The sequence below is a fragment of the Diplotaxodon limnothrissa genome, linkage group LG1 (assembly GCF_057381915.1).
Source record: "Diplotaxodon limnothrissa isolate DT_005_m linkage group LG1, D_limnothrissa_male_GT1.1, whole genome shotgun sequence".
Taxonomy (NCBI): domain Eukaryota; kingdom Metazoa; phylum Chordata; class Actinopteri; order Cichliformes; family Cichlidae; genus Diplotaxodon; species Diplotaxodon limnothrissa.
The window spans coordinates 40788836-40816117 of NC_140596.1; the positions used below are offsets into that span (position 1 = coordinate 40788836).

The following is a 27282-nucleotide window of genomic DNA, read 5'->3' on the forward strand; positions in this document are numbered from 1 at the left end:
CAACAAAGCCATTATCAGGGAGGTCATCTACTGAAACTGGTTGGGGGGGAAAGAAGGACTGTGTAATAATACCCCTCAAAGACCATGAGAAACCGGACCAACTCTGTGCTTAGGATACAAACAGCAAACACGAGAGGTCAGACCAGGTGGTTTTAATACAAACTAGACAAAATCTACACATGGAAATAAGCAAACCTTTAAATGTTTGTCAAAAATCTCTGATCAGAATATTGCTTTTGTCTCTGTGTTTTTCTGATACTCTATTATATTTTCCTATCATCAGAAAATATTTCTAATTTGATCCTTTTCCCTCAGTGAAATTTGACTGATCGATTAAAGATTTACCTGAAAAGGTGTGACGCCTCCAGATCACTGCAGATGACCTGCCTGCTTTTGGTCACATGTCTGTTTCTCTCTGCTCAGCTCCTCCACCTCCAAAGAGAGCCCCCACCACAGCCCTGTCAATGCGCTCAAAGTCGATGACGTCTGAACTCGAGGAACTCGGTAAGAGCTGCAGTTTTGACTCTGGTAACTCACAATGGCAAATGGGAGCAAGTGTCTCACAGAAGATCTTTTTTGTACCTCTTTCTCATGGTTGGTTAATCTCTCAATAGTGGATAAAGGTAAGCAGATAATGCTGTATAACCTTCTGCCATCCATTATGCCCAACTTCATATTCATTTGCTCACAGTGGCTGATTGAGGCTTTCGTTCAGACTAATGCAATATGCGTTTCCATCATCTGGTCACTTTAGTTTGCCTTAAAGAAGAAAATAGAAGAAAAACGCTTTTCCTCCCTCATCTCCTCTCCTCCGTTGCATGAAGTGCTCTTGCTTCTGGATGCCCACACTCATCCACACTCATGACTTGTTGCTTCTGCTGCAAAGAGCAAACGAGTAAAAAGAGCATTAGTGTGACTGTATCGTCTTCGTCTTTCTGTTTGTCCGTGTGTACGATGTAGTGCTGGGCGATATGACGATATATATTGTGTGGACAATAGAAAAGTGTCTATTGTGCCTTTCTATCGTTTCTAACCTAATTTTATAAATTATTACATAAAATATATCATTAACCCTTTAAAGCCGGTCGGAGCAGCACGCTCCGTTTTGCGTAAATCCCTGTAAAACCGGAACCGCGTAAGCTAGCGCAATAATTTTTTTTGCATATGAAACCGGAGGAGTTGTACTTACATCTTATGCCATCAGCTTGTCCTCGGTCACGGTTTCCTTCCACATATGGCTTTGCAAAAATTGCATAAAAAGCACTTGCAGCAACAAAAACATAATATTCCAGAAACAGGCTTTGCCGATCCGATCAGTTGTTCATAACACTTCCTACGTTGGAATAGACGTCAGCGCGAACTATCACATGTCCGCCATTAACTGGCCAGAACCGGAAGTGACGTCATTTTCACAGAAAATGTTTTTTATTTACCTTTAGGGCCTTATAAGCCTATGCTGGAGTTTTTTTTAAAGTCATGTTTGACTTTATGCTTTTCTGTATCGCTTATAACTCAAATTATGCTGTTGGAAATAGTTTATTTTGATGCACATGCTGTTTTTTTTTGCAAATTTGCACTATAATATTTATTTTCATTTTTCCTGCAGTATATAAAAATTAGTGTATCTCAAAAATAAAACTATGAAGACACTCAAAATAAATTTCCTGTGGTGGGAAACTATTTTGTGCAACTTTTTTGTATTTGCAGTTTTGAGGGATAAGCCTCTTAAATTTCTCTAACTAGAAATATATGTAAAGAAAACCCCAAAAACAATTTTCAATTTTTTTTTGCACTTTTTTGCAATTTATGTAGTTACTATGGACTTAATGCATACGTATTATTAAAATTTGGGCTATAATGGTTGTATTGATGTATAGCAACTGGAAATGCTCCCACAAATGGCACTACAGCATGTAAAAATATAAAGATAAGTTCTGGCAGACTTGGTTCTATGGTAGGTCTTAAAGGGTTAAATAGCCTGTGGCAAATATATTAGTGTTGTCTTCTCACTATACATACTCTTAACTTTATGCAAGAAGAAATAAAGTATAAAAAATTATATTTTTCACAAAGAAACTCCCTCTTGTGGTTTTGCGACATGGTGCTGCTTTACGTGCACCCGGATTTGCAACATGCTTTAAGGTAACTCAAAACGATGGACGAGCGACAGGTTGCAGTTTCATGCCCGGACATGCAACAGGCAGACACAGCTACACAAGCAGCCCAAGAAGAAGCACTTTTACCGAAAAGAGGGGGTACGTCTGTGATTTGGTTACATTTTGAGTTCAACAGCACCAACACAGAGCAGAAGACGCCCATTTGCAAGCTATGCTATAAAATTGTTCCTGCACTCAATGGCAACACAACAAATCTCTTCTATCACCTACAGAAGGTCCACGAAAAAGAATACTCAAGATCAGAAAATCCAAGCTAAACCAAGTTGTGGAACGACGGGAGCAAGTTGGGAAAAGAAAAACTATACCAGCTGAAGATACAGCAGTCTTTCGCACAAGGCACGCCGTATGAGAAAACGTCCCAGCGCCATAAACAAATCACAGGAGCCGTCTCGCATTTATAAATGCAAGACGGCATTTATACATTTCTAAAGGCATGGCCCCTGTTTATGTAGCTGAGAAGGACAGCTTTCGTGACCTCGTCAAAGTCCTTGATCAGAGGTATGTTATGCCCGGTCCTAAGCACTTCAGTAAAGTCGAGTTGCCAAAGTAGAGAAGGATGTTTGCAGTATCGTGCATTATGCCTTGACGACTGACATATGGACGAGCAGAGATACGCAGCCCTACATGAGCGTAACCATCCATGTCATTAACAAAGACCTCTGCGCTCGTTTACAGACTGCGTACTTTCCAGATGACCACAGGTCAGGTGGTATATCGTGATATATATCGTTATCGTGATATAAAATAATTCATATCGTGATAAATATTTTTTCCATATCGCCCAGCACTAGTACGATGTACATTTTAGAGGTGTTTTGTGTTGTCCTGACGCCTCATGACAAACAGCAGAGTTAGAGTTTCTGAGATGATGCGTTCAAAGGAGACACAGGCCTGAAAGGAGGGCAGCCATGAAATGTGAAAGGAGCATTAGAAGAGGACAAACAATCAATTTATGAGTGCTCACACGCATAAATGTCCTACCTTTCCCAGGTGAAGAAAGGTTTTTGGATGTTTGATTTTTACCTGATGTTAAAGTTGTAACCCTTCTTATTATAGTCTGAGGTGATGACACCTGTCGTTACCGTGATGACACAAATCATTGTTGAGCTGATCCTTTGGTAGACAAACAACAAACAGCAGCAGGTGGATCTCTTTCCACTGTAGCCAAAGGTTTTTAAACAGAATTTAGGAAGTAATAACTTGTGACTGATGTCACGCTGAACTTGGTTTGCTTGCAGAGGACGTGGATACATGCAGTTTGTTGCATGTGGTTTTTTAAAGCTTGCTGTGGTTGCTGCTAGCTGCTCGATTCAAACTGATCTGCTGGCAAACCCAAACTTACTTTGACTTGTTAGGCAGACACATGTTAAAGGAGACCTGTTAGAACTTTTAACCTTTTTTTTAATCTTTGGACTAAAGCAGCATCGCACATGGTCCAAAATAATTGTTATTTGTCTTACACTTGGTCTATGTGCAGCTCATCAGACAGATATCATGGCAAAATGTGCAGTAGACACACATGTCCACTGTGTCCGTGCAGAAGTTGCTCTAAGCTGCAGTAACAGCACGGGGGGGATATTTTATTTGTGTTTAAACAGGCATAACTAACACATTTACATATAAATTTGTGCTGTCAGCGTTAATCTAGTTAAAAAGATGTTAACGGCATAACTGCATTAACGCAGCAAATCTCCGTTAGCAAGTTACCGCGGATCGCCCCTCGCGTGGGGCTGGACGTGGCGCTGGACCGCGCTGACGCCATGCAGCCCCACGCACAGGGCGATCTACGGTAACTCGTTAACAGAGATTTGCCTCGTTAATGCAGTTATGGCGTTAACGTCTTTTTAATTAGATTAACGCTGACAGCACTAATGTAAATACACATTAGCTGCCTAGCTTCATCGTTTCAGCCAATTACGAACCTTAGAATCTACTTCATACATTTTTTACTCACTGCTGACTTCTTGACTTCAAATGTATAATGCATTTGCATGTGTGCATGCATGAGTGTCCATTTCACATTTTGGAGAGGCACAGTGTGAAATGGACACTGTGGAATACACGTTTTGCTGTGATGCTGGGTTGCATCAGTTTATTTATTCTTAATGAAGTCGTTTTTTCGCTCCCACCTCCCACTCACCAAACACTCTTCTGATTGGCTACCACATGCAAATAAAAAAACTATATATACAGATATATAGTTGACTGCATTTAAACTGAATATGATCACACCATCATGTCATCATATCCAGGAAGTTGTTTCCATAATTTCCTAATAATAATTTCAGTTTCTCTTGGCCAGATGATAGGACAGTTTTCTTCTTTATCTCAGACTGTTTTAAACGAGCTTGGGCCCACATCCTGAAAAAGCATGCTATCCCTATGCTATCCCTCCCATGTTTACCTTAAAAACCTCAGCCAAATTCTAGATTAAGATTTAGGAGCTGATTAGGGTTTGTTTTTTAAGCGGCGAGAACACACTGGCTGCTTTAAAGTAATCTGGAATGCAGCCTGATGAAGGAGAATTATTTATGACAGAGAGAAGCTGGGGGAGATGACAGGCAAAACCTCTTTCATGAAGTTAGGAGGAACAATGTCAGTTGGCCACGTGACTATATCACTATATCTTTTGTAGGAATTAGCTTAAATTTGGAGCACAGAACTGGGTCAGACATTTGGAAAAGGAACTGTGACCTGATACAGCGGTCCCCAACCTTTTTGCGCCACAGACCGGTTTAAATGTCAGATAATATCTTTAAGGTGTCGCGGATAAATACGACAAAATAAAATGATACGAGCAAGACAAAAACTGTGGTGTTTTGAAAATATAATAATAAACGTGAATTCACTGTGTAATTGTGTAACTTTATTAGCAGCGTCCTCCTGAAATGCGCCAACAACACTGAGAGTAACATCCTCCTCTCTGCCCCTTTATGCTCTCTGGTCGCTATGGTAACACGTAAATATTTCTTTCAAAATAAGACGCACGACTACAACACGAGAAGAGACCCAGGGAAACCCAGTTAACGATAAAAACCCTGAAAACCATCAATTTCACACCCGAGCCTCAGCTCTCGCAGCCCTGGCACCAAACGGACTCACGGTACCAGTCCGAGGCCCGGGGGTCGGGGACCGCTGCCAGAAAAGACATTCAGAAGATATTAGAGAAAGACGACTGAGTAGCATTTAGTTAATAGTACTGAACAGGATCCTTGAATTGTGCTTATTATTGTTAATCAAACGACCAAAATAAGAAGTTCTCACATCTTTCATGAGCCGCCCTCATCACAGGGCTTTGGGACGAGGGCAGCTTTTCATGTCTCCGGGGAAAAGCGTTGAGTCTGTGTATATGCTCTGAAGACTCTTTTTTTGTCATCCTTTAAGCCACTCTAAGGAAAAAGAAAGGTGGTAAGTTACAGCGGGCATGCTTTCAGTCTGATCTAGTATCTCCAGTGATTGATTTCTGTCCCGTATTTCCCACACAGTCCACCCCACTGTGATTAACTAACACTGTTGTATTTAGTGATTCCTTTTCTGACTCGCTCCATTTCGACCGAATTAAACCAAATGGAGCTACGCCCATAGTGCATTTGCATGATTTACAAAGTGTTTTGATTGCAGCTGTTTCTGTCTTCTAAATGTTGTTAGTGCATGGTTAAATGTCGTAGTAATCACAGGCTATAGATTCTTCTTGCTGGGCATTCCCAGGGTTTGCTTTTGATTAAAGGGGCATGTCACCTCACAGTGCTTCTTTGCAGGCAGACCCACAAACCTAATTTGCAACACTATCAGCAGTAAGCATACACTGTTTACTTTCTAGAATCTTTTTACGCTTTAAACACAAAAATATACATAGTGGCAGAGGCTTAATGAGGAATTACAAATGAGTGTGAGTCAGTGTTTTTTCACTATACCTGACCTTTAAAGTTTCATGTTTCTCTTCTTCATGTGTGCATTTTTCTGTAAGCTACTTGTGTGTGTTAGTGTGTGTGTTCGTGTGAGGAGGAGGAGGTTTATTCTAGGAAATGTTTCACTCACACATAGGTTTCCAGGGCAACCGTGTTGCATGTTGTTTGATAGGTTGTAGCTGCGATCCAACTGGGAGACAGATCAGAGAGAGAGTGAAAAGGAATGTGCGTCTTTCTGCTATTTCTGTGTGTTTGTGTGGTTTTTACCTCTAACCGTAGTTAAGGTCATTGATGCTCCTTTCCTCCCCTTTCCTCTCCTCTGTGTATAGATGCGCAGAAGAAGAGGATTGTTTTCCAAGTCACTCTAAGTAATCACTCCGCTGATGCATGGAAGCTTTGTACATCCTAGACAGTTGTAGGCAGGTGACACAGTAAGAGGAGAGATCAGGGCTAGCATGTAGCTTCTCTGAGCAAAACCCTTTAGCTGGACTCTATTTGATGGCATCATCACACACCAGAGGGAAGTTCAGGTTTGCCAAATTTGCCATTGATAGCTTTCTCGTGTTGCAGGCAGAGTAAAAAAATAAGATAAAAAAACAATAAAAACACAGAGAAAGGTAATGGCAAGCTTGGCAGGCTTTCACATCCATTGCTCATTTTACATTTAACGAGGGAACGACCCTGAGAGCTGGATGATGCTGCTGAGTCGGCTGTTTGGAAAGAGCTTGCACGGCTTCCAAGGCTGGACATGCCAGGCGCATTTCATCAAAGTTGCCCTCTCTCCCCTTCCCCTTGCTCCTCCTCCCTCATACCCCCACACCCACAAAAAAAAGAGTTTCAACTGTTTTTGGTTTCAGTTTCATTCACAATTCGGTGTGGAAACACAAGGAAGGGTCACTGTAAATGACTGAATGAGTAGCTTGCATTTGACCCATCAGATCTGAAACTAAGGCTTTGCAAGTTCACTCCTGCCCCTTGTCGCGTTTTTCAGTGCTGACATATTATGACTTGGTTTGCTTTGCAGACAAAGTAGAAGAGATGACCCATGCCCAGAAGACATCACCTGTTGACATGAAGATAGCCACAATTAAACCACGCCCATCCAGTCGCTGCTTGGTTACGCCAACTGATATGAATGTAAGCATAAGCAAACTCACTTTATGGTGATCATTGTTTCAGATCGCTGTTACTGTAAATTAGATTGTTCAGTATCAGGTTGTGTGGCTGTACCCTGTGCTGCTTCCCCAGACTGGATGCCATGATGAAAAACTGTTTGTCCTTTTAGAGCTCCTGTAGCTTCAGGGCTAATGCTGATGTTTAGCAGCCGATTTAAGGTTAGGGTTAAGTTTACGTGTAAGAAAATATTATAAAAGTAGAGCTGATCTTAAAGTGCATGTAAGAGAATTCATTTGAAAGATAACATCTTCCCGTTTCTGAAAGTTTGCTTTATTTAAAACACCTGAAATCAGTAGCTAGTGTCAAAACAGAAAAATTGTCCTCCTATTTGCAAGTAGCAGTCAACACAGCCAGTGGCAGGTGATGCCTGGACCTGGCCGATATGTTATGTATCCTAATGTGTGAATTCCTGTAAGCAAATGCTGTTATTGTTATTTAGAGATCTAATGAAACAATTATATATTCCTAGTTATATTAATAATTTACAATTGACTTTTCAGTCCTTGTATCATGACCGCCAAGGAGTAGCTGTGGTGCCACCCACTGTGCCAGGAGCCTTCCTGGGGATACCTGAGAAGGGCACTATGAAAAAGCAAAAGTCCATAGGTATGATGTATATACAGTAAAAAATATGTGTGTGAGTGTCCAGTAACCTGTGCTTTTAGCTTGTCATAATATTTTATTAATGCTCTGAGGACTTGCTCTTTGTGGTCTAGCAATATTAAAGCTAATTATAGATAAATTAGAGTGAGCCAGTCAGCAAAGTGTGCTTTCAGGCGATAATATTGGAGGTCATTAAGCATGTGCTCAAACCTCATTCTCACTCCCGAACTAGAGGGATGTCATACATGCTAATGTTGGTTTCAGGTTTTTTGACTTGCAGTGCCATCAGAATTACCACGAAATTATCTTCTTTATCTTCTTTTTGCACAGTAATCCATTCAGGGCTCTATCTACAAACTGCATAGCCATACTCTTCTCTACACTCTCTGAAAATTAAGGACCTTATTGTCCCTTTAACCCTTTCATGCATGAATTATGACAACCTCAAACAGGATTTTTTATTTGAACTTCATTTTTTTAAACATGTACTTTTCCACTACATTGGACACTGATGTGCATGGAGCAGCACATCAGTGTCCAATGTAGTGGTTTATGTGCAAGTATACCATCAATACTGTAACAATTACAAGAAAACATGGACAAAGTAATTTAAAAATTATTATTTTTTATTATAATTTAAAAAATAAATTATTTTTTTTTTACAATTTTATAAATTATAAAAATTAGGGCTGTCAGCATTAACACAGCGTTAAAGCATTCATCGCGATTAAGGCGATTAAATTTTTTAATGCGCTCGACCCATCTGGAGCGCAGAATGAACAAGCTCTGGACAAACTGCCCCAAATGCGTTGGCAGAGACATTTCAGGGATTTTGACTCCGTCTGCGCTCCAGATGGGTTAATTATTAATCACGTTAGTCGTGATGACGGCGCGTTAACGCTGACAGCACTAAAAAAAAGTCGATATATTCGTCCAATCGCCCAACCCTAGTGACCACTGAAAGGGTTAACGTGAAAGGGTTAACGGTATAGAGACTTGTCACGAGGCTGCATCCTCAAGGGTACTCAATGGTACTACTCGGTGGGTGCTTTGTGGTTTGTACCTACAGAGTAGACTCTTAAAACTCTGGTGCAAATTTTATATCTTAATGTAAAAGTTAAAACTGGATACTGGACTAGACATAGATTTTACCCACATAGACCTTTATTTCTGGTATTATATGTTAGCAAAAACAGGAAATTGATGTGAATTTTTGAGCTAATTTGAGCCATCAGCTCCTCTGGGTGGCTGAGGCTCAGCAGGTAGGGCAGGTCTTCTACTAATTGGAAGGTCAGTGGTTCACTTCCTGGGTCCTCCAGTCTGCGTGTACTCATGCAAGCTATTGAATGCTGGTTTGCACCCAATGCATTCATCAGAGTGTGAGTGTTTTGCGACCATTAGACAGCGGGCTAAGGTATAGAAAAAGGTGCTTGTGTGCTTGGTGAATGAGTCTTGTACTGAAAACGTGCTTTGAGTGTTCAGCGTGGAAAAGGCCTGGATAAGTAGCAGGCCATTTGCCCTTATTTCTGTAATAACAGCTACATAACTTCTGTCCTGATTTCCAGATTGAACATTTCAATTGGTGAGAATATTCCTACTTACTGTCGAAACAGCAGTTACATTTCACATCTATCTGGCCTCTCACAAATTTCAGGAACCTTTCCTGCATATATAAATAAATCCAGAGAGAGCTAAAGAAGGCATTTCTTTTGGAACTAGGGGGCCAAGCAGGAAGTGAAACAAAGGGATGTTTCCCCTAGGTCCTGAGATAATTATTCCTTCTGCTCCATTTCTTCAAGGTACATCGGAGGATGAGAAACAGGGATTCCTCACACCTCCCCTACTCAAGTTCTCACGCAGTCTCTCTATGCCTGACACCTCAGAGGACATCCCTCCTCCCCCAGCCATTTCACCCCCTTCACCACCTGCCTACAACTCAGCTGCTGGACCTACACCCAAGAGCTATGGCACAACACGACCAAGCTTTACCCAAAACTCGCCCAATGCAGTGACGACCATAAGCCGGACCACCGACGTCGGTACGTTGAGGCGTGGCTATTTCCGTCAGAGCTCTGAGCACTTTGAGAGCACACGAACTCGGGGGCGTACGCCAGTGCCTGAGAACCCGTATTCAGAGGTGGGCAATAAGACGCTGTATGTGCCAGCAAAACCAGCCCGAAGGAAGGGTATGTTAGTAAAGCAGTCTAACGTGGAAGACAGCCCAGAGAAGACGTGTCACATGCCAACAAGTCCATCAGGCCCAGTTTCCATGCCTACTACGCCTGTAGAAAGAACATGCTCCTCTATCCCTATTCCCACCATCATTGTAAAGGAGCCATCCACTAGCAGCAGTGGCAAGAGCAGCCAGGGTAGCAGCATGGAAATTGAGCCTACAACCCCTGAACACCCGCCTCTCACACCTGCTGTCGGTGGAAGTGGAGGTTTACGCCCTGACGACCCCCTTTCACTAAGCAACCCCTTTGCAGCAGCTATTGCTGGAGCAGTACGGGACCGCGAAAAGAGGCTCGAGGCAAAAAAGAACTCGATTGCCTTCCAGTCAATAGACATCGGGGATGATGACTTGAGTGGTCCCACGCCAACCCCTCGCCTTCGCCAGTCCAAGTCCATCGATGAAGGCATGTTCAGCAGCGACGAGCGTCTTCAAAGGATATTAGCCCCTCCTTTGGCAAAGCAGCTCGGTCGCCCTGTTGGTGGCGGTAGTGGAAATATGACAGATTTCAACACTCCTGAGCCCACAGTTGTTCGGGAGCCACTAAACACTAGAACAGGGCAGTGTCCCAACCTGGACAGTCCTGTTAGCCTCCCAGCCACTCCTCCTAAGAGCCACTACAGGGCCAATGGAACCTACCTCCATCCTGTCACTGGCAAGCCGTTGGACCCTAATTCTCCACTAGCTCTGGCCCTTGCAGCTCGTGACCGGGCCATGAAAGAGCAACAAAACCATCCTCAGAATCAGTCTCAAAATAATCCTCAGGTTCAACAAACCCCCAAGCATGAAGCCCAGTCCCTGCCAGTTCAGCAAAGTCACAAACCTGACCTCAACCAGCCTCTATTTATTGACACCAAACTCCGCTCTGGAATCGAGACGAGTTTTGCTGCAATCTCCACGGCAACAATGGGACGGCCTGGCCGAGGTGGCCTTCAAAGACAAATGACAGAGCAGAAGTACGAGTCTGATGGAGCACGGGAAGAGCGGCAGCATCAGGCACTTGAAGAGAGGAAAAGCGCACCAGCAGATGTGGCAGACACATCACAGCCCAAGTCAGCTGGATTACTGATGGTTCACACCAGCACAGACATAAGCAACAAGGCGAACAACCAAGAGGCCGAGGGGCAGGACAGCAACCGACCGTCTGAGCTGAAAGATCCAAACCAGCCTGATCCTCTTAGTTCTTCAACACTGTCCACTCCACAGCCACCCACATTAAGGAGGAGGAGCATTCCTTTAGGCGAATCCATGGACGAACCTGTAAAACTGCCCTTTCGCATCCCTCCTCCCCCTCTGGCCTCAGTTGACATTGATGAAGAATTTGAGTTCTCAGAACCCCTCCCCCCACCTCTGGAGTTTGCAAACAGTATTGACATTCCTGATGACCAGGCTAGTGCCATTGCAGAGATGATTCAGCAACAGAGACGGAATGGAGGGCCTTCTCTACCCCCATACCACCCTCATGCCCCACCACCTGTCACTGATCAACACAGAAGGTTGGCAAACAATATGCCCCCCTCGTATGCCCCTCCACCTGACCCAGAATCAGGGGTAGGTGACTCAGGCATTGAAGAGGTGGACAGCCGCAGTAGTGGGGATCCTCAGCACATGGAGACCACCAGCACAGTGTCTAGCATCTCCACCCTGTCATCAGAAGGAGGCTTCTGTGACAGTGCTTTGGAGAGCCTCTATGCCACTGCAGACGGTCACGCCTTCCTGGTGGATCGGCCCCCTGTGCCACCAAAGCCCAAGAGCAAGTCTGTCATTAATAGAACGTCACTTTATCACGATGCTCTCATTGAAGAGCCACCAGAGTCTTATGGGTCACCGCCTCAGGCCCCTCTCCCTCCTCCCTCGTCCTCTGAACCTCCTAGGACTCCTACTCAAAGGACCTCCAAGCTGTGGGGTGATCAGCCCCCTGAGCTACGCAGCCCCCCATCCACACCAGACTCCAAGAACACAGTTATCACTGAGCTGAGCACCATTCTACAGCATATGAATCGCGACAGGCCAACCAAGCCAGGAGAAAGCCTTGACTCCCCAACAGGCACCAGAGGGGGCTTCGGAACAAGGTATGTGAAGTCATTCCTTACTTTAGTTTTTCCTATCTTCTGTTGTTTAGATTTTGTTCATGTGTCATTTGTTTATTTTGCACCTTTTTCATGTTAGTGCTTAGTTACGTAAGAACTTTATTCACTGTAGAGTCTGAGCAAACACATTTTCTGTCTAATTTAGCTTCTAGAAAGCTGTAAAATTTCATGCATATTGGCTTATAAGCTGATCCACTAATTATTGATCACCACTGATTATAACCAGGCATCCATGAATGCTTAGGCTAAATCTGAAAATAGTCCGAAGTAGTCCAAGACAATTTGGAAGAACATGAAGTTGCTTTATTAAGATGCAGTATTTGATAAGTAAGAACCCCCCCCCCCCAGAGTCTAGACGTTGCTCATGATGAAGATGGAGGATTGGATGATGACCACAGTACACACAAGGCACACAGAATAAACCCTGATTGGCTTGTAGAAGGCGAGCAGGAGTATAATTGGAGTAGAATGATGATGTCAGTGTTGAGTTTGACAGTGAGTAGAGAGTAAGTGGTGAAAAGAATATGTGAAAAGTAGTGCTGTCAGCGTTAGTCTCGTTAAAATGATCTTAACACAATAACCGCATTAATGCGACAAATCTCCGTCAGCGAGTTAGCGCGGATTGCCCCGTGTGTGGGGCTGCACGGCGTCAACACGATAGCGCAGTTAGCTCGTTAACATGTGCTGTCCAGCCCCACGCACCGGGCGATCTGCACTAACTCGCTAACGGACATTTGCTGCGTTAATGCGGTTATGGCGCTAACGTCATTTTAACGCTGGCAGCACTAGTGATTAGTGAAAATTTGAACTCATTTTTCTGTTTTTGTTGTGACAAGTTTGGTTTTGTGTAGTCCGGTGACTCCAGCTGTTACCTGTGTTTTCATTGTTGATTATAGCTGTTGTGTTTGTCAGAAGAGCCCAAAAGGATTATGGGATTGGGAGGAACATCAGCTTGTTCTGTGAACTGTGTGTGGCTGCAGGGTTTTGCTACATGTGTTGTTTGAAATGGTAGTATGCCTGTTCTGGTTTACACTCTGTTCATCCGTGCATGATGTATGGATGCATCACATTCCAGAATAAAGCACCTGCTGACGTCAGTCAGCCATGTTGAACATTTCTTGTGATAATATTTGGTCACCGTGAGATTTCACTTTATTGTGGTAGCAGTGGGAATTTTCTGAAGATTTAATGGAAGAGTTACTGTGGGATTCCTCACTGGGAATGTAAAGAGACTGGTTCTTATTTAGTGCTTTTTTACTCGCCTTTTTCACACACGCAGTTATTTCTATGGTTAAGTGCTTTTGAGCTGACATTCACACTGATGGATGCATCAGAGAGCAACGTAGGCTTAGTATCGTGCCCAAAGATATTGAGCATTTAGACTGGAGCAGCCAAGGGATTGAACCACCAACCTTCCCGTTAGTAGATGACGCCTCTACTACCTGATTTATTTCACTATTTAGCTTAATCCTCCTCTATGTCACATTTCTTCTGTTTGCTGGCACATTTTACAGTAAATGTCCATGTGAGAAACACAGAGCACCGTGCACGTAGCTCGTTTGTTGAACAGCCACAAAGGCATTAGTTGGCAAATAAATATAAAATTAGTTTTGTGAGTGGTGCCGCTGCCTAAACATTTGACCACAGCTGTACCTGTTGATGGTTAAAGAATGATCAGTTAGCAAAGCAAGCGTTGTGCTCGACACAAGCTGGAACAACATTTTGATGGAAACTGCGCCTGAATCAGCCAACCTCATGTTTTTTCATTTTTCATTTTTTTAACCCACATCTCACTCCTGTGAGAGGGAATAAAAAGCACGATAAATAATTCACTGCTTGCATGCATTTTGTATGAACAATCCCATCACTCATCAGAGACTTGTAGAGAGTGCCACGAAGGTTTTTGTTCCTCTGGGCACTTGTGCTTTCTGATTTAATAAACACTATTAGCTCCACGCAGCGGTGTCCATTTGGGGTAATTGCAGCAGGATGCCCAGCAGCAGGTCCAGTAGGTCCAGCTCTGTGTTCCTCCCTTCATGCTTCATTCCACACGCTGTCGTGGTATCCTCATCGTCATCCTCTGCAGCTTAAAGTCGTGTTTGTTGACCTTTAACTTCTGTATTCATTCCAGCTCACGCCTTTCCAGCTTCATCTCCATTTTTTTCCAGTCTCCCGTTGTTCCTTCACCTCTCCTTTCTTCATGCCCCTCTGTGTCTCCCACTCTCACAGGTAGGTTCCCTCATCATCCGACATTCCATCAAAGGCCTGTTTTCACTTATGTGATCGTATGTATTTCTGCCATGTGACATGGTATAGAAAATGATATGCTGTTTAAAATGTAGAGTATTTAGTTGCAGAAAGGGTTGGTCTACATGGAGCTTGTTAGTGACAAACAGAGGAACTAAGTACAGTTGTCATTTGAACAATAGAAACAGTAAGGTACTAGAGATCAAAGTTAAGAAAAGGTAAGACACTTTTTTTTTTCGTACTTTCGTACTAAAAGTATTGGTCTACAAATGTAGAAATGTCCTGTGTTAAAAACCACTTGCACAGGTGAAAAGCCACTCAATGCAGAATGATGAAACAGCATGTAAGGGGCTGAATGTCCCAAATGAATCTTGCATTCCTTAAAATGTCTCTAAAATGTAAAAGCAAACCTCGTTTATTCCTATAAAATCACATCAGTGGCTACACAGAGGTCCACTAAAGCCTTCATCAGCAAAAACACCGATACTTACAGAACAGCATTTAGAGATGATATCTGTGGATGAGACAGGATGAGCTTTATCTTCTCTACAAGATAAAAACCTAAATGTGTTCAGATCAGTTCCTTTACTGGATCTAAGAGCCAGATGTTTCCTCGGTTAGAGGTGACTGCAGAGCGCTCTCGCCAAAGTCAGTGAGTTATTTGTAACTGCTTTTCAATCGTCGCACCGATGCATTTGTTTCTCGTGTCAGCTTAAACCCTGCTCTGTTGTATACACCAGGGTCTCTGATTATCTGCCTGCATTGCCTGCGTTACTTAGTGTGGTGGAGAAGGCTGCCAAGCGCCGCAGCAGAATATACGGTTGTAGGCAGCTAGAGAGCGCCTCGTCATCTGAAGAAGCCCGAGGAGGGTGAAGGTGCTCCTGTTTCTGTGACCGTCAAACAGATGGCAACAGAAATGCACAGAACATGGCCTAGATTCACACATGCTCTCCCTCTGTCACTGCATCCTTTGCTCTCTCGCTCATTCTTGTGCACACTCTACAGCTCTCTCCCTCTCTCGGTTTTCTGTCTTCTCTGGTATGTTGGAATCAGCCAAAGAAGCGGTGATAACATCAGATTTTCTTCTCTGGATATTTGTACTTCTCTCTCTCCTGGTCTCCCAGATTAAATGTGCGTTGGTTGTGCCTGTGGACGAAACGGTTGCCTAGTAACCGCCTGATGAGAGCAGCCTTGAGGCCTGCAGTGATGTCAGTTTGAGTCGGGGGAGGGGTGCAGATTTATATGCGAGCGTGTGCGTGCATGTGTGTAAGAGAGAGATGGAGCAAGAGATGGCAGGCCTAACCCTCGGCAGAGCTCAGCATCATCTCACACAGGTCACGTGCTGCGCTGCTTTTGTAGGCCATCCTTACGTAACCCGTGTCAGTCTGTGTGTGAGAGCGCGTATTAAAGGCTTCTATAAAAGGCTTCTGTGCATGGCAGTGAGCGCGACCCTGTATGCACGAGCCGGTGTGTGCTAGAAAGACGAAGGGTGTCATGCGATGCGTGGGCGTGGTGAAGGTGAGGTCTCCCACCACCGATATCAATAGCACTGCATCATCTTGTACCAAAGTCACTCAGCTGATGGGAAGCAAGCACTGTCCCTGTGCTCAGCAGAGGCCACGTGTTCGTGGTGCTTATGTGTGGGGGAGAAATGCAGAGTGTAAGATTTGTATTTGGCTGGATTGAGTGATCGTTGGGCAAACAGGTCACAGACATTCAGGTTACATTAACTTACATTAGTTAATATAACCTGAACATCTGCATTTCTATAGTGCTTCTCTGGGCCCAGCCACATTACTTTGTTCACAAATATTCATACAGAAATTTATTCAATCCACACAGGACTTCATCTACTTTGCATTCACATCTACAGCCAGTTACGATCCACCAAACAACCTAACACTGATGTCTTTGGACTGTAAGTGCCTGGTGTAATGTTTCAGCCACATGCCTACAGCAGGGGGGGCAACTCCAGGTCTTGAGTGCCGGTTAGATGTGTCCTTGATCCAACACAGCTGATTCAAATGGCTAAATGACCTCCAGAGGCCTGGTAATGAACTAATCATTTGATTCAGGTGTGTTGACCCAGGGTGAGATCTAAAACCTGCAGGACACCGGCCCTCGAGGCCTGGAGTTGGACACCCCTGGCCTACAGGCTCAGGGTGAGGTTTCTTCAATGCACGATTTCTCTGTGTCATGTTTAGGGAGTGATCACTGTTCTACCTTTTTTCCAACAATAGAGTAAATACCTTAGCTTCCATATGGTTGTCAGTTACTTGGCTGGACTTGGCTTAACAATGCCTCTGTATGGAATTTAGACCTATTTAGTGCCCCCAGATTCTACCCATGATGGAGCTATTGGGACTTGTGACAGGAAGTGTGATGTCCGGCTTTCTCAGAATATAAAATTCATAACTTAATCTGGACTATATAAATCGTGGATGGCTCCCGAGGTTATGCAATCCACAGTACTTTGCTACACAGCAGAGCGCTGTGCTCGGCTTTTCATGTGCTACTCTTTGTAGCTGCAAGAAATGGAATTAAGGTCAGCGAAGCTAAAGAAGACCCTGCGCTAATCAGCCTTAACAGCCAATTACATGCTTTTCACATCAGTTTAACACCTGCAACAAAAAGTCTTTCACAGATGATAGAGGAGCAATTAGAGAAACACTGGGAAGGCTTCGAATGAAGTATTTTTAACCTTTCAGTGGAGTAAAACCTGTTTCTAAAACATGTGGTGTTCTCCCATGTTCTTCTTTTGTCTTTCATGTGTGCAGTTTTCTCTGTGGTCAACATGGTGTCCTCTGTTTCCATCTCATCCATCCAACATGCGCTGTGATAAAGTGAAAGTTTTATTTACTAAGAAGCAGGGAAGCAGCACTTTAACTTTGGCCTAGTTCCATTTTGGCAGAAGGACCCCCTTAGTCTACTTCACTTCCCCTCGGGCCTTTCCATATGCTACAAGTAGGAAAGAACAATATCTAGGCTACACATAGCACAGAGAAATTGATGGGAAAAGTCCGTCTGACAGGGCAGAGGTCAGATTTGGACTGCTTTCTGCCTCCTGGCGCAGTTTCTCAGTGCAGTCAGTCAGTGTGCGCACAAACTGTGTGTTGACAATTCAATCAATCTATTAGCAGAGGACTCAACTGGAAACTGAATCCTCAGGGGAAACTGAATTAAGGTATGATGGTTCTGCATGGATTGATGTGTGTTTGTGTGCTGTGGTGGTGAGGTGTGGGGGTGGGGGGTGTCTCACTGCTCCACAGTCCAGCATGGCCGTCACAACCCTCCATCTGGAGCCTCAGGTAATGTGTGATGGTGATGCTTCTTACTCATTCAGATTTACACAGCACACACTTGTGTGTGTTTGTTTTTGGTTGTTGTGATGTCGGGTTACTTAATAACTTAATATACATTCCCACTGCACCACATCTTGCGTGTGATTCTCAGCTCCTTGTAATCAGCGCAGCTCTGCTCGCTGCAGCTTCACGGCTACACTGGCCTCACCTCAGCTGTCAGTCTCTCCAACAGCAAAGATCATTCCTGATGTAATTCCACCTCCACCTTGAACTCATCAGTCACTTCTGTCACCATTATCTCACTGTCCTCATGTCCTGCAAGACCTTCACGTACTTCTATGACTTCCTCTTGGAGTGCCACAGCTCCTCTCTTGACACCCTATCGTATGCTTTCTCTAGATCCACATAGTTCTCTGTCAACACTCTCAAAGCAAACATTACATCTGCAGTGCTTATTTTCAGCTGGAAGCCGCACTACTGCTCACTGACCCTCACCTTCTTCTCAGCCTAGCTTCAACCATTCCAGAAAGTTCATTCTGTTCATCTGGACGCAGCGTTTTCAGTGAGAGGAATCTTTAATTACTCCTCCACACGACTTCTTCGGTCTCAGCTGACAGCAGGTTTCTTCAACAGCACATTTGCATAATGACCAAAACTTACACCAATAACCAAGAGTGCGCCATGAGCTCAGTTTCATCAGTTTTAATAGGCAAATTGTCATGGCCACTGATTACTGGTCACGGCAGTTTGCATATTAACAATACCATTCCCACTTCAGGAGCATCAGCCAGCTGTTGCTTCAGGTAGCTAAATTTTCTTCCAGTTTATTGTGGATGAAAATCAAGTCTTAGAATCTACCACAATTCACTGATTGCATCAACTAAATGGATAACCTCATCAGGTTTACTATGTAGGAAGTAAAAGATGTCAGAGTAGTAGGGTGTCATGTGAAAGGCCCAGTCACAAGGAGGCATACGTCGGTATATTCCTAGTGGCAGACCCAAGCGAGGCCAAATGCTGAGGGTTTCTTCAGGACAGGCATCCAGCACGAAGTCTTGGCCAAATCAAAGATGTGGATCAATGACTGCCTTCAGTAACCAGGGTGCCAGTGAAGCTGTTTTTAAATTGTTTTTTTCTTTGTTTGTTTTTCTCTTCAGTACAGGAACAATAAAATTGCTTTTGTTCATTCAAATTAGCACAACAGGGGAAAAAGTGGCAACAATGAACACACCAATTCAAAGCAGGCTGAGAGAATCAGCCAATCCATCGCCTACTTTTTGTGCAAAAATGAGGGCTTTTGTTGCACGTCTAAGACACTGGTACACAGCTGTGTGACAGTCTTACATCGTTTTTCCCACAGCATTATTCAGGCTCTGCACAGACGTGAAGCAGAAAGTTGAGCAGAAAGGGTCGCATTTTCTGTCATGTATATATGCTGTGTGAGTAGTGAATGCTCATATTAAACATATACATATATATAACGAGGCCAGTAAATGTACAAATGATCCCTGTGAATGAAAAGCTCCGGCTTCAGACGTAGAGGATATGATACGATTATCTCAGGCACGGAGCTCTGGGTGAGCACAGAAGCCTACCACTGTTATCCACGCAGCAACGATCACTTCACATCTGTCCTGTTTGTACAGTTTCTATCTTATGCTGTTATTTTTGTGTATTTTGCTCAATGACTCTTGTATGGTGCTGTTTAGTTTTTAAGGTGAGTTTGCTGATAAATTCTTTGACACTGGCTGTTTGCCAGGGTTAAGACTTATTCAGCGACCATAACCAGACCAGCTGGCTAACAGAAGTCTAGGAATGCTCCTATATGCTGCTATATCAGCGGCCCCCAACCTTTTTTGCGCCACGGACCGGTTGCGCCACAGCAGCAACACGCCACCCATAGCAGCACCACCCTCACCCTGGAAGAGCACGAGGTGAGGCGCATGCTGCAGGCTGTTAACCCGAGGAAGGCGGCGGGTCCTGATGGTGTGCCAGGTCGAATATTGAGGGATTGTGCAGGACAGCTGGCTGGGATCTTCACCAGGATTTTCAACAAATCCCTCGCACAGGCGACTGTCCCACTCTGCCTGAAGTCCTCCACCATAGTCCCCTTGCCTAAGAAGCCCCACATCACCGGCCTGAATGACTACAGACCGGTGGCACTCACCCCAGTGGTAATGAAATGCTTCGAGAAGCTGGTCCGCAGACACATCACAGCAGCCCTGCCCCGCAGCCTGGATCCACACCAGTTTGCCTACAGAGCAAACCGATCCACGGAAGACGCTGTAGCCACAGCACTCCATGCTGCATTAACTCACCTGGAAGAGCATGGTAGCTATGTGCGGATGCTCTTCGTGGATTACTGCTCAGCTTTTAACACCATCCTTCCACACAAACTGGTGGCCAAGCTACAAGACCTGGGGCTTCCATACAGCACCTGCATGTGGATCAACAGCTTCCTCTCGGGCCGTAGACAGAGAGTCAGAGTTGGCCATCACACATCCTCAGCCCTGAGTCTCAGCACTGGCTCACCCCAGGGCTGTGTGCTCAGTCCACTGCTCTACTCTCTCTACACACACGACTGCACTCCTCGCCACCACAGCAACATCTTTGTGAAATTTGCAGATGACACCACAGTGGTGGGGCTCATTTCCAAGGGAGACGAGTCTACGTACAGAGACGAGGTGGAGCAGCTGACGTCATGGTGTAAGGCCAATAACCTCCTCCTCAACACTTCAAAAACCAAAGAACTCATAATAGACTTCAGAAGGAAAAAGGCAGAGATCCAACCACTATTCATAAATGGGGACTGTGTAGAAAGGGTGGCAAGCTTCCGCTTCCTGGGAGTCAATATAGAGGAGAACCTTTCCTGGAGTGTGAACACCTCCGAGCTGCTGAAAAAGGCCCAACAGAGACTGTACTTCCTGAGAATTCTCAGGAGGAATAACATCACACAGAGACTGCTGGTGTCCTTCTACAGAGCCACCATTGAGAGTGTTCTAACTTACTGCATATGCATCTGGTACACTAGCTGCACAGGGGCTCAGAGGAAAGCACTCCAAGGGATCATTAACACCGCCCAAAAGATCACTGGCTGCCCTCTCCCCACACTGGAAGTTCTACACAACGCCCACTGTTTTAAAAAGGCCCAAAACATCATAAAAGACACCTCACATCCTGGCCACTCCCTGTTCGAACTGTTGCCCTCAGGCAGACGGTACAGGGCAATCAGAGCAAGGACTAATAGACTCAAACACAGCTGTTATCCAACTGCAATAACACATCTGAATACTACAAAAAAATGTCCATCACGCCACTCTTGTGTTAATCTATGCACGGTCTGAAGCATGTGTGTGGGAATGTATGTGAATGTTTTACTGTTATATCTTATTAGTATTTTAAGTATTCTATCTATTTTATTTATTGAATTTTATTGTTTTATTTATATTTTGATATTGCTAGGGATGATGCAATGATCGGGGACCATTCTTAATTTCGTTGTTCTCATGACAATGACAATAAAGTTTCTGATCTGATCTGATCTGATCTTATGCCCGACAATATTTTCATGGACCGGCCTTTAAGGTGTCGCGGATAAATACAACAAAATGAAACTAGTACCGGTACCGAAAAAAAGAAGATTTATTCATAACACACATGAAAAGACCCAGGAAAACAGAGCTAACGATAAAAACGATAACAAAATAACGCTGAAAACCGATAAAAACCCTGAAAACTATACATTTCACACCTGAGCCTCGACTCTAGTCCCTTTATTACGAGATCGGGAAAATGAGGAAACATGAGAACCGTTTGGAATGAACCCACATATGTATGTTCGTTTTACTTAAATCACTTTGGAAAACACTATCTAACGTCATTAAAGTGCTGGCTAAGGTTAGGGCTGGAATACAAGGCTGGAACGTGTAAACCGCGGGAGCGTCATTCTATTGGATTTCATCCATAAACCGGCGCGTAGCATAAGAACGCAGAAGGTCACCTTGGGACTTGACAAATCGTTGGTATATTACGCCTCGGGAGGGCGCGGGGTTTGATACACACACAGTGGGATGCGTTCTTTGTTTTTGGTCATTTGATGGAATTTGGTGACGATAAGAAAGACACCGCAGACTGTGTAAAGACCTTCTTGCACTTTTCTCAGCTGTGAGTTGTCAATTTATACTGCAACTTTCTGTAAAGTAAAGTTTAGCAATTCTCAAGCCAAGACTGAAAACATGGTACAAATGTGAGCTATAGTGTATCATGATCCCATCTTCCAGTACTGTGACAGCCGGGATTATTACTAGGATAATGAGGTCTACGCTTATTCAACTATGTGCTTTAAATAAAGCCACAACACCAAGAAGAATTAGCATTAAGCTTCCCTGTTTCAATTTCCTGTGACTGTTTTGGAGCACAGTGTCTGAAACTAACAAGTTGAAATGTTTGTGCCTCTTTCAGAGGAAATTTGATTAATATTTCTTTGCTGACAGTGTACATTTTTCAGGTCGAAAAGGCAACTTCATTATTCTATTATTTTAGCTTCTCTCATGCTGTAATAGCTATAAAAAGATGAGAGTGGCTAACCTTTCCCCTCCTCACATTGTTGTGGTAGACATCCATCCATTAAGAGCCAATGGGTGGTGTGAACACTGCCGGCTTCCCTCGGGCTGCGGCACTCTCAGCATGCAGCATCTTTTTCTGAATGCTGAAGCCTGCACTCACTCGTTATTAAAGCTGCTATACTAATTATGTCATAATCATGTGATAAGCCATTGCACATACATATTAAGAGGCCTAGAAAATCCTTTCTGCAACGAGGAATGAAGGCTGTATGGGCTTTTTTGGTTGAATGAAATTACTTGTTCTTAAAAAATGAATTTCAGCCGAAAGAAATGTTATTCGAAGATCCCAAATTTAATGCAAAAGTGAGAATAATCCATTAGCTGTAAGCAGCCTTCAGCTGGTCATCGGGACCTGTTCCAGCTTACATGTGGTGAGCTTACCGGTCCAGCTCATACCCACAACTATGGTGTATTTACTATTAGTTTCACTTCAGCTTCTCTTTATTTTCTTAATGCTTTACTAAATACTCGTTAAATCATCAGAGATACGCAGTTTAAAGAGAAATGCATTACTGATGTACTTTTAATATTTCTGCATTAAATCATTTTCAGAAGAAGAAAATCTGGATTTTTCACCTGATCTTAATGATCACATCTTGTGCTCATATTACAATAATGGTGTGTTAGTTCAAAGATACACTAACAAGTTCATAGTAGCTAACTAAATAACCAGAGAACTGGAAAATGGCCTCAGACTTTGTGTACCTGCTGTTTGCATATGGTGCCACCTTGTGGTCTTTTGGAGTATTGCACTATTCCACTATTTGCAAGTCTTTAGTGACTGAAAAGTATGCCGTTGAAGAATTGCTTTGAGTCATTGCTCAGTCAGTTTTGCAGCATGAGCGCCAGCAGTCACAGTGTAACCAGGCCTTCCTGGCCTCGAGGATAATAAGTGTTTTGCACTTTGTGGTAAACTCTCCCTTCATGGAGTCTCTACACTGCAGACTGTGACAGTGATACGCCTGCATCCTCAAGGGTCCTGACCTACCTTCATGTTGCAAAGTGGTTTTTCTTAATCTGTGATACTTTGAGCCTTTGCTGTTAGCTTCTGTTAGCAACCTGTGGCAACCACATGTTATTGTAAACGTAGAACTGGACTGAATAGAGTCTGACTAAGATCTAATCCAGGTTTTAAATTATGATTTCAGTTGCACATTTATTGCACGTTTCCTTAAAGTGCCAAAGAAATGCAAAGTGTTTGCTGTGTTATTTATGTCAGGCTTTTATGTTGGCTCAGTCTGACCCGAACTAACCGCTCATCTCTTCTTTGTCCCTCTTAGGCCTCCTACCGATGACTCAGGAATGCGTAACAATGCTGCCGCCGCTACCACCCTCACCTCCACCCCTCCCAGCAGTCTCCCATCCCAGACGCACCCCTGCAGCCCTCCAGACTCGGCGTCCTCCCTCACCCCCTGCTCTTCACTGCCTCCCTCTGTGTCGCCCACCCTCACAGATGTCTTCGGCCTGCCAACCCCACCTTTGGGCAGCGGCGGCGGCTACAGCCTGAGCTCCTCGTGTGGCGGCAGCGGGAGCTCGCGCTCTCCATCTCCACTTACGCTGATGCAGGCCGTGGCAGCCTCAGGCAAGCCTTTCGCCTCCAAACCCATGGAGCTGTGGAGCAAGCACGACGTGGCGGACTGGCTGGAGAGTCTCAACCTGGGGGAGCACAGGGACGCTTTCCTGGACAATGAGATCGAGGGTGCTCATCTGCCCTCGCTGCAGAAGGAGGACCTGATAGACCTGGGCGTGACAAGAGTGGGCCACCGCATGAACATTGAGAGGGCCCTCAAGCTGCTGCAGGACAGACAAGCCCCGAGGTGACGGGCTGGCGACGTGTGGAGTCAGGGCCAAGGAGAGGGAGGTGTCACGAATCACTTTTACCAATCTCTTCATCAGACATAATCTCAAGACGTGGAACCGGGTGGAAGTTTTGTCCAAGCTGATGCTGCCTCTTGCTGTGTATGTCTCCTCCCATCCTCCGCTGTCGGCCTCATCTCAGTGCTCCAGTGTTGTTCGCCCTCTTCCTGCTTCCCACTGTCCTGAGCATCAGGGGATCATGGGATGTTTGGGGGAACTGCAGGGGGAGAAAGAAGAGAATAGCTGCTATGTCAAATCAAGGCGAGAGAAAGGAGGACAGTATGTGGGACTGTAAAGAAAACAACATATTCTGGAAACACTGGGAAAAAACACTTGTCTGGAAGTTTCTTCACACAAAGACTCGTGGTCACCTGACTGCTTTGGATACTCAAGACTTTTTCCATACACCCCGGTGTGGGTGCATGAAAACCCAGCTGAGCTGGTCGTTGCTCCTTTTCTATCTTTGCTAGAGTTTGTTCAGAGAATATTTCTTCACTAGAGTCCTACCGGAGTTATATTTCTGGGTGCATCTAAGGTTGTAGAGAACAATTTGAGATAGACTTCATTTTTGTTCTTTTTTGTTCTTTTTTGCTTTTCACCTGTTTGTGTCAAAACAACAGCATTTGCTGACATGTTTAACTAATACTAAACCATATCCACACACACACACACACACACACACACACACACACACACACACACACACACACACACACACACACACACACTTTCTGCACAGTGCCACAAGCTGACGAATGAGATTTCACACAGTCTTTACATCCTGAGCACTTACACACGTGTAGTTACTGCGATGGCCTTCTTCCCTGACAAAGATCAAAGTGTGGAGAGGGGTGGTCACCAGAGGAGGAGCTGCGCCCGAGCTGGGTCCGTGAAGTCCTGCGGCAGTCCGCACCTGCTCGATGTCCACCTCGTGACTCAAGAAAAACCAAGGTGAGGATGCAAGATGGACGTACAGATGTTGGAACAGGAAAATGGTTGTGCCAGCTTCGCTGAGAGTGCGTCCTTCTCCTCTCTCGGTTTTTCCTTTCCTACTTCTGTGTGCATGTGTGTGTGTTAATAGTTCACCCAAAATATCATTAAGGTCCATTTAACTATTTCTATGAATCTGCTATATAGGGCACTTATAGGGAAACTAAAAGTGTTACTTTTTGTATTTTTACCATCAAATCTTCTTCACTTACAGCAGGTCGGCACCTGCCCACAGTAACGCTAACGTACCAGACACCCTGTGTGTAAGTGGTAGAACAGAGTGGTTATTACACTGTGTGTTTCTAGCATTCGTGCATTATTTTGGGAAATCCACTTACTCGCTTTCTTGCTGTGAAATAGAAAGATCGATATCGCTCTCTTACTGGTCGCTGAGAGCTGGAGTGAAATGCAAAACATCCGTCCACCTGTTTTATGCTCACTTTCAATGAGAGCAGAAGATATGACACATCGATACGCATAAACACGCATTTATTCAAACAAAGGAAAACTATCAACCAACAATCTAGCCCCAAATGTAAGGTGGTCTAAACCTTACTAAGCTTCCACTGTGTGGGATGATGAGAAGATGGTCAAGTTTTTCACATGAGTTTGACTTTCAACTGGAACTTTGTCATTTCAAGAGAGAGACTGTCTTTCACAAACTAGTACCAACTACTCGGCTTTGCTACTTTGATAAATGTACTGCAGATAGTGCTGACAGGATTCTTACACTGGATCCAAGCTAGGAGACATCATCCTGTAGTTTGTTTATATACATTTCCCTTGTTTTTCCTGGTCCTTAGCAGGATATAACACCGGACAGCAGTAATGCACCTACAGGCTGTTTGCATCGTTAAATCACAAAAATGAGAGAAGGCCACCAGAGGCCTGTACTGTGCAGCAGGATTTTAGGCCATCCAAGTAACTTCTGGGTTAACTCTTGGTTTTCTGTAGTGCAAAGGTGGTTGACATCATACTGGGGTACATCGCTATGGTAACTTACGATGTCCACCTAAGTCATTGGCTACTGACCAATCAATTCTCCAGAAAATAGCAGGATCCCTCTGACCTCTACAGGCAGAGTAGGAGGGACTAAAGTCTTTCAGCAGTGCCTAATGTCTCTGCGCTTCCCTGATGATTATCAGAAATAAATATAGATTTGTAGATATTACTTTATAATTGAATGTTTTATCCGTCAGCTGCATCCTAAAACAGGACACCTACACTGTACTTGCTGTCCTCATATGACATCTCTGCACACATTAAGCCTTTGAACTGTTTTTATATTTAATCTGTCAAACCCCTTAAACAGCACTGAGTCTGCAGCTGAAAGAATAAAAACTAAAACTGTCAGGAGAAGGTTACAGATTGTAGATTCTCTGCTGGGGAAACACATTTTACATGTGCAGCTTGTTAAGCTGGACCTACAACCACAGAATGAAGCGTAAACTTTCCCCCGAATGTGCGCATATAAATTTGGTGATTTAGAAAACGTGTAAAATGTTGTTATACTTGATTCTGATCTGCTGCGAGATATCTTTTGCAGCTACTGGGATGAAGATCGCCCAACAAGAGCACCTGTTCAACCAGTCAGATTCATTTCTCCTTTATCAGGCTGTGGGCAGTAACATTTAATGTTTAAATGACTCCTGTTTAACGTTTCAGATCTTTAAAGTGCACCTTAAAAACAAACAGCAGCATGGAGAGAGCATTCAGGAATAATATAAATGTTGCAGCTGTGTGCGAGAAATCACCAGATTCATGCTTTGTAGCACTGCTGTCCCATCTTATTTGCAGCAATGTTGCATTTGCTGTTAGATTTTTATCATCATCTGATTGGTGTGGGTGACACTCACAGGGATCGTTTTGTGTGGAAGAAGACTCATATATGACCAGTGAAATGCTCCTTTCAGATTGGTCAAATGCTGCCAACACCACTCCTTTCATATACCCGTGCTGATGAAACCCTAAATTAGTTTTGGGAGTTGATAACCAGCTTTGAGTGACCACTTATCCTTATTGCTAATGTTAGGATGAGTGAATCCACATAATGGAAAGTTGGTTGTGTAGAACTTGC

General features: G+C 44.1%; 1 protein-coding gene across 1 annotated transcript in view; it reads left to right on the plus strand.

Annotated features, from left to right (window-relative positions):
* shank2b (SH3 and multiple ankyrin repeat domains 2b) overlaps positions 1-24179 on the plus strand; it is a 222288-nt gene extending 198109 nt beyond the window's left edge. Inside the window, exons 17-22 of the mRNA XM_085358502.1 lie at positions 424-504; positions 5562-5585; positions 7110-7222; positions 7762-7867; positions 9664-12166; positions 23639-24179. Coding sequence (XP_085214628.1) covers positions 424-504; positions 5562-5585; positions 7110-7222; positions 7762-7867; positions 9664-12166; positions 23639-24179 — 3368 coding nt within the window. The remainder of the gene's footprint in view (positions 1-423; positions 505-5561; positions 5586-7109; positions 7223-7761; positions 7868-9663; positions 12167-23638) is intronic.
* Positions 24180-27282: the final 3103 nt, after the last annotated feature.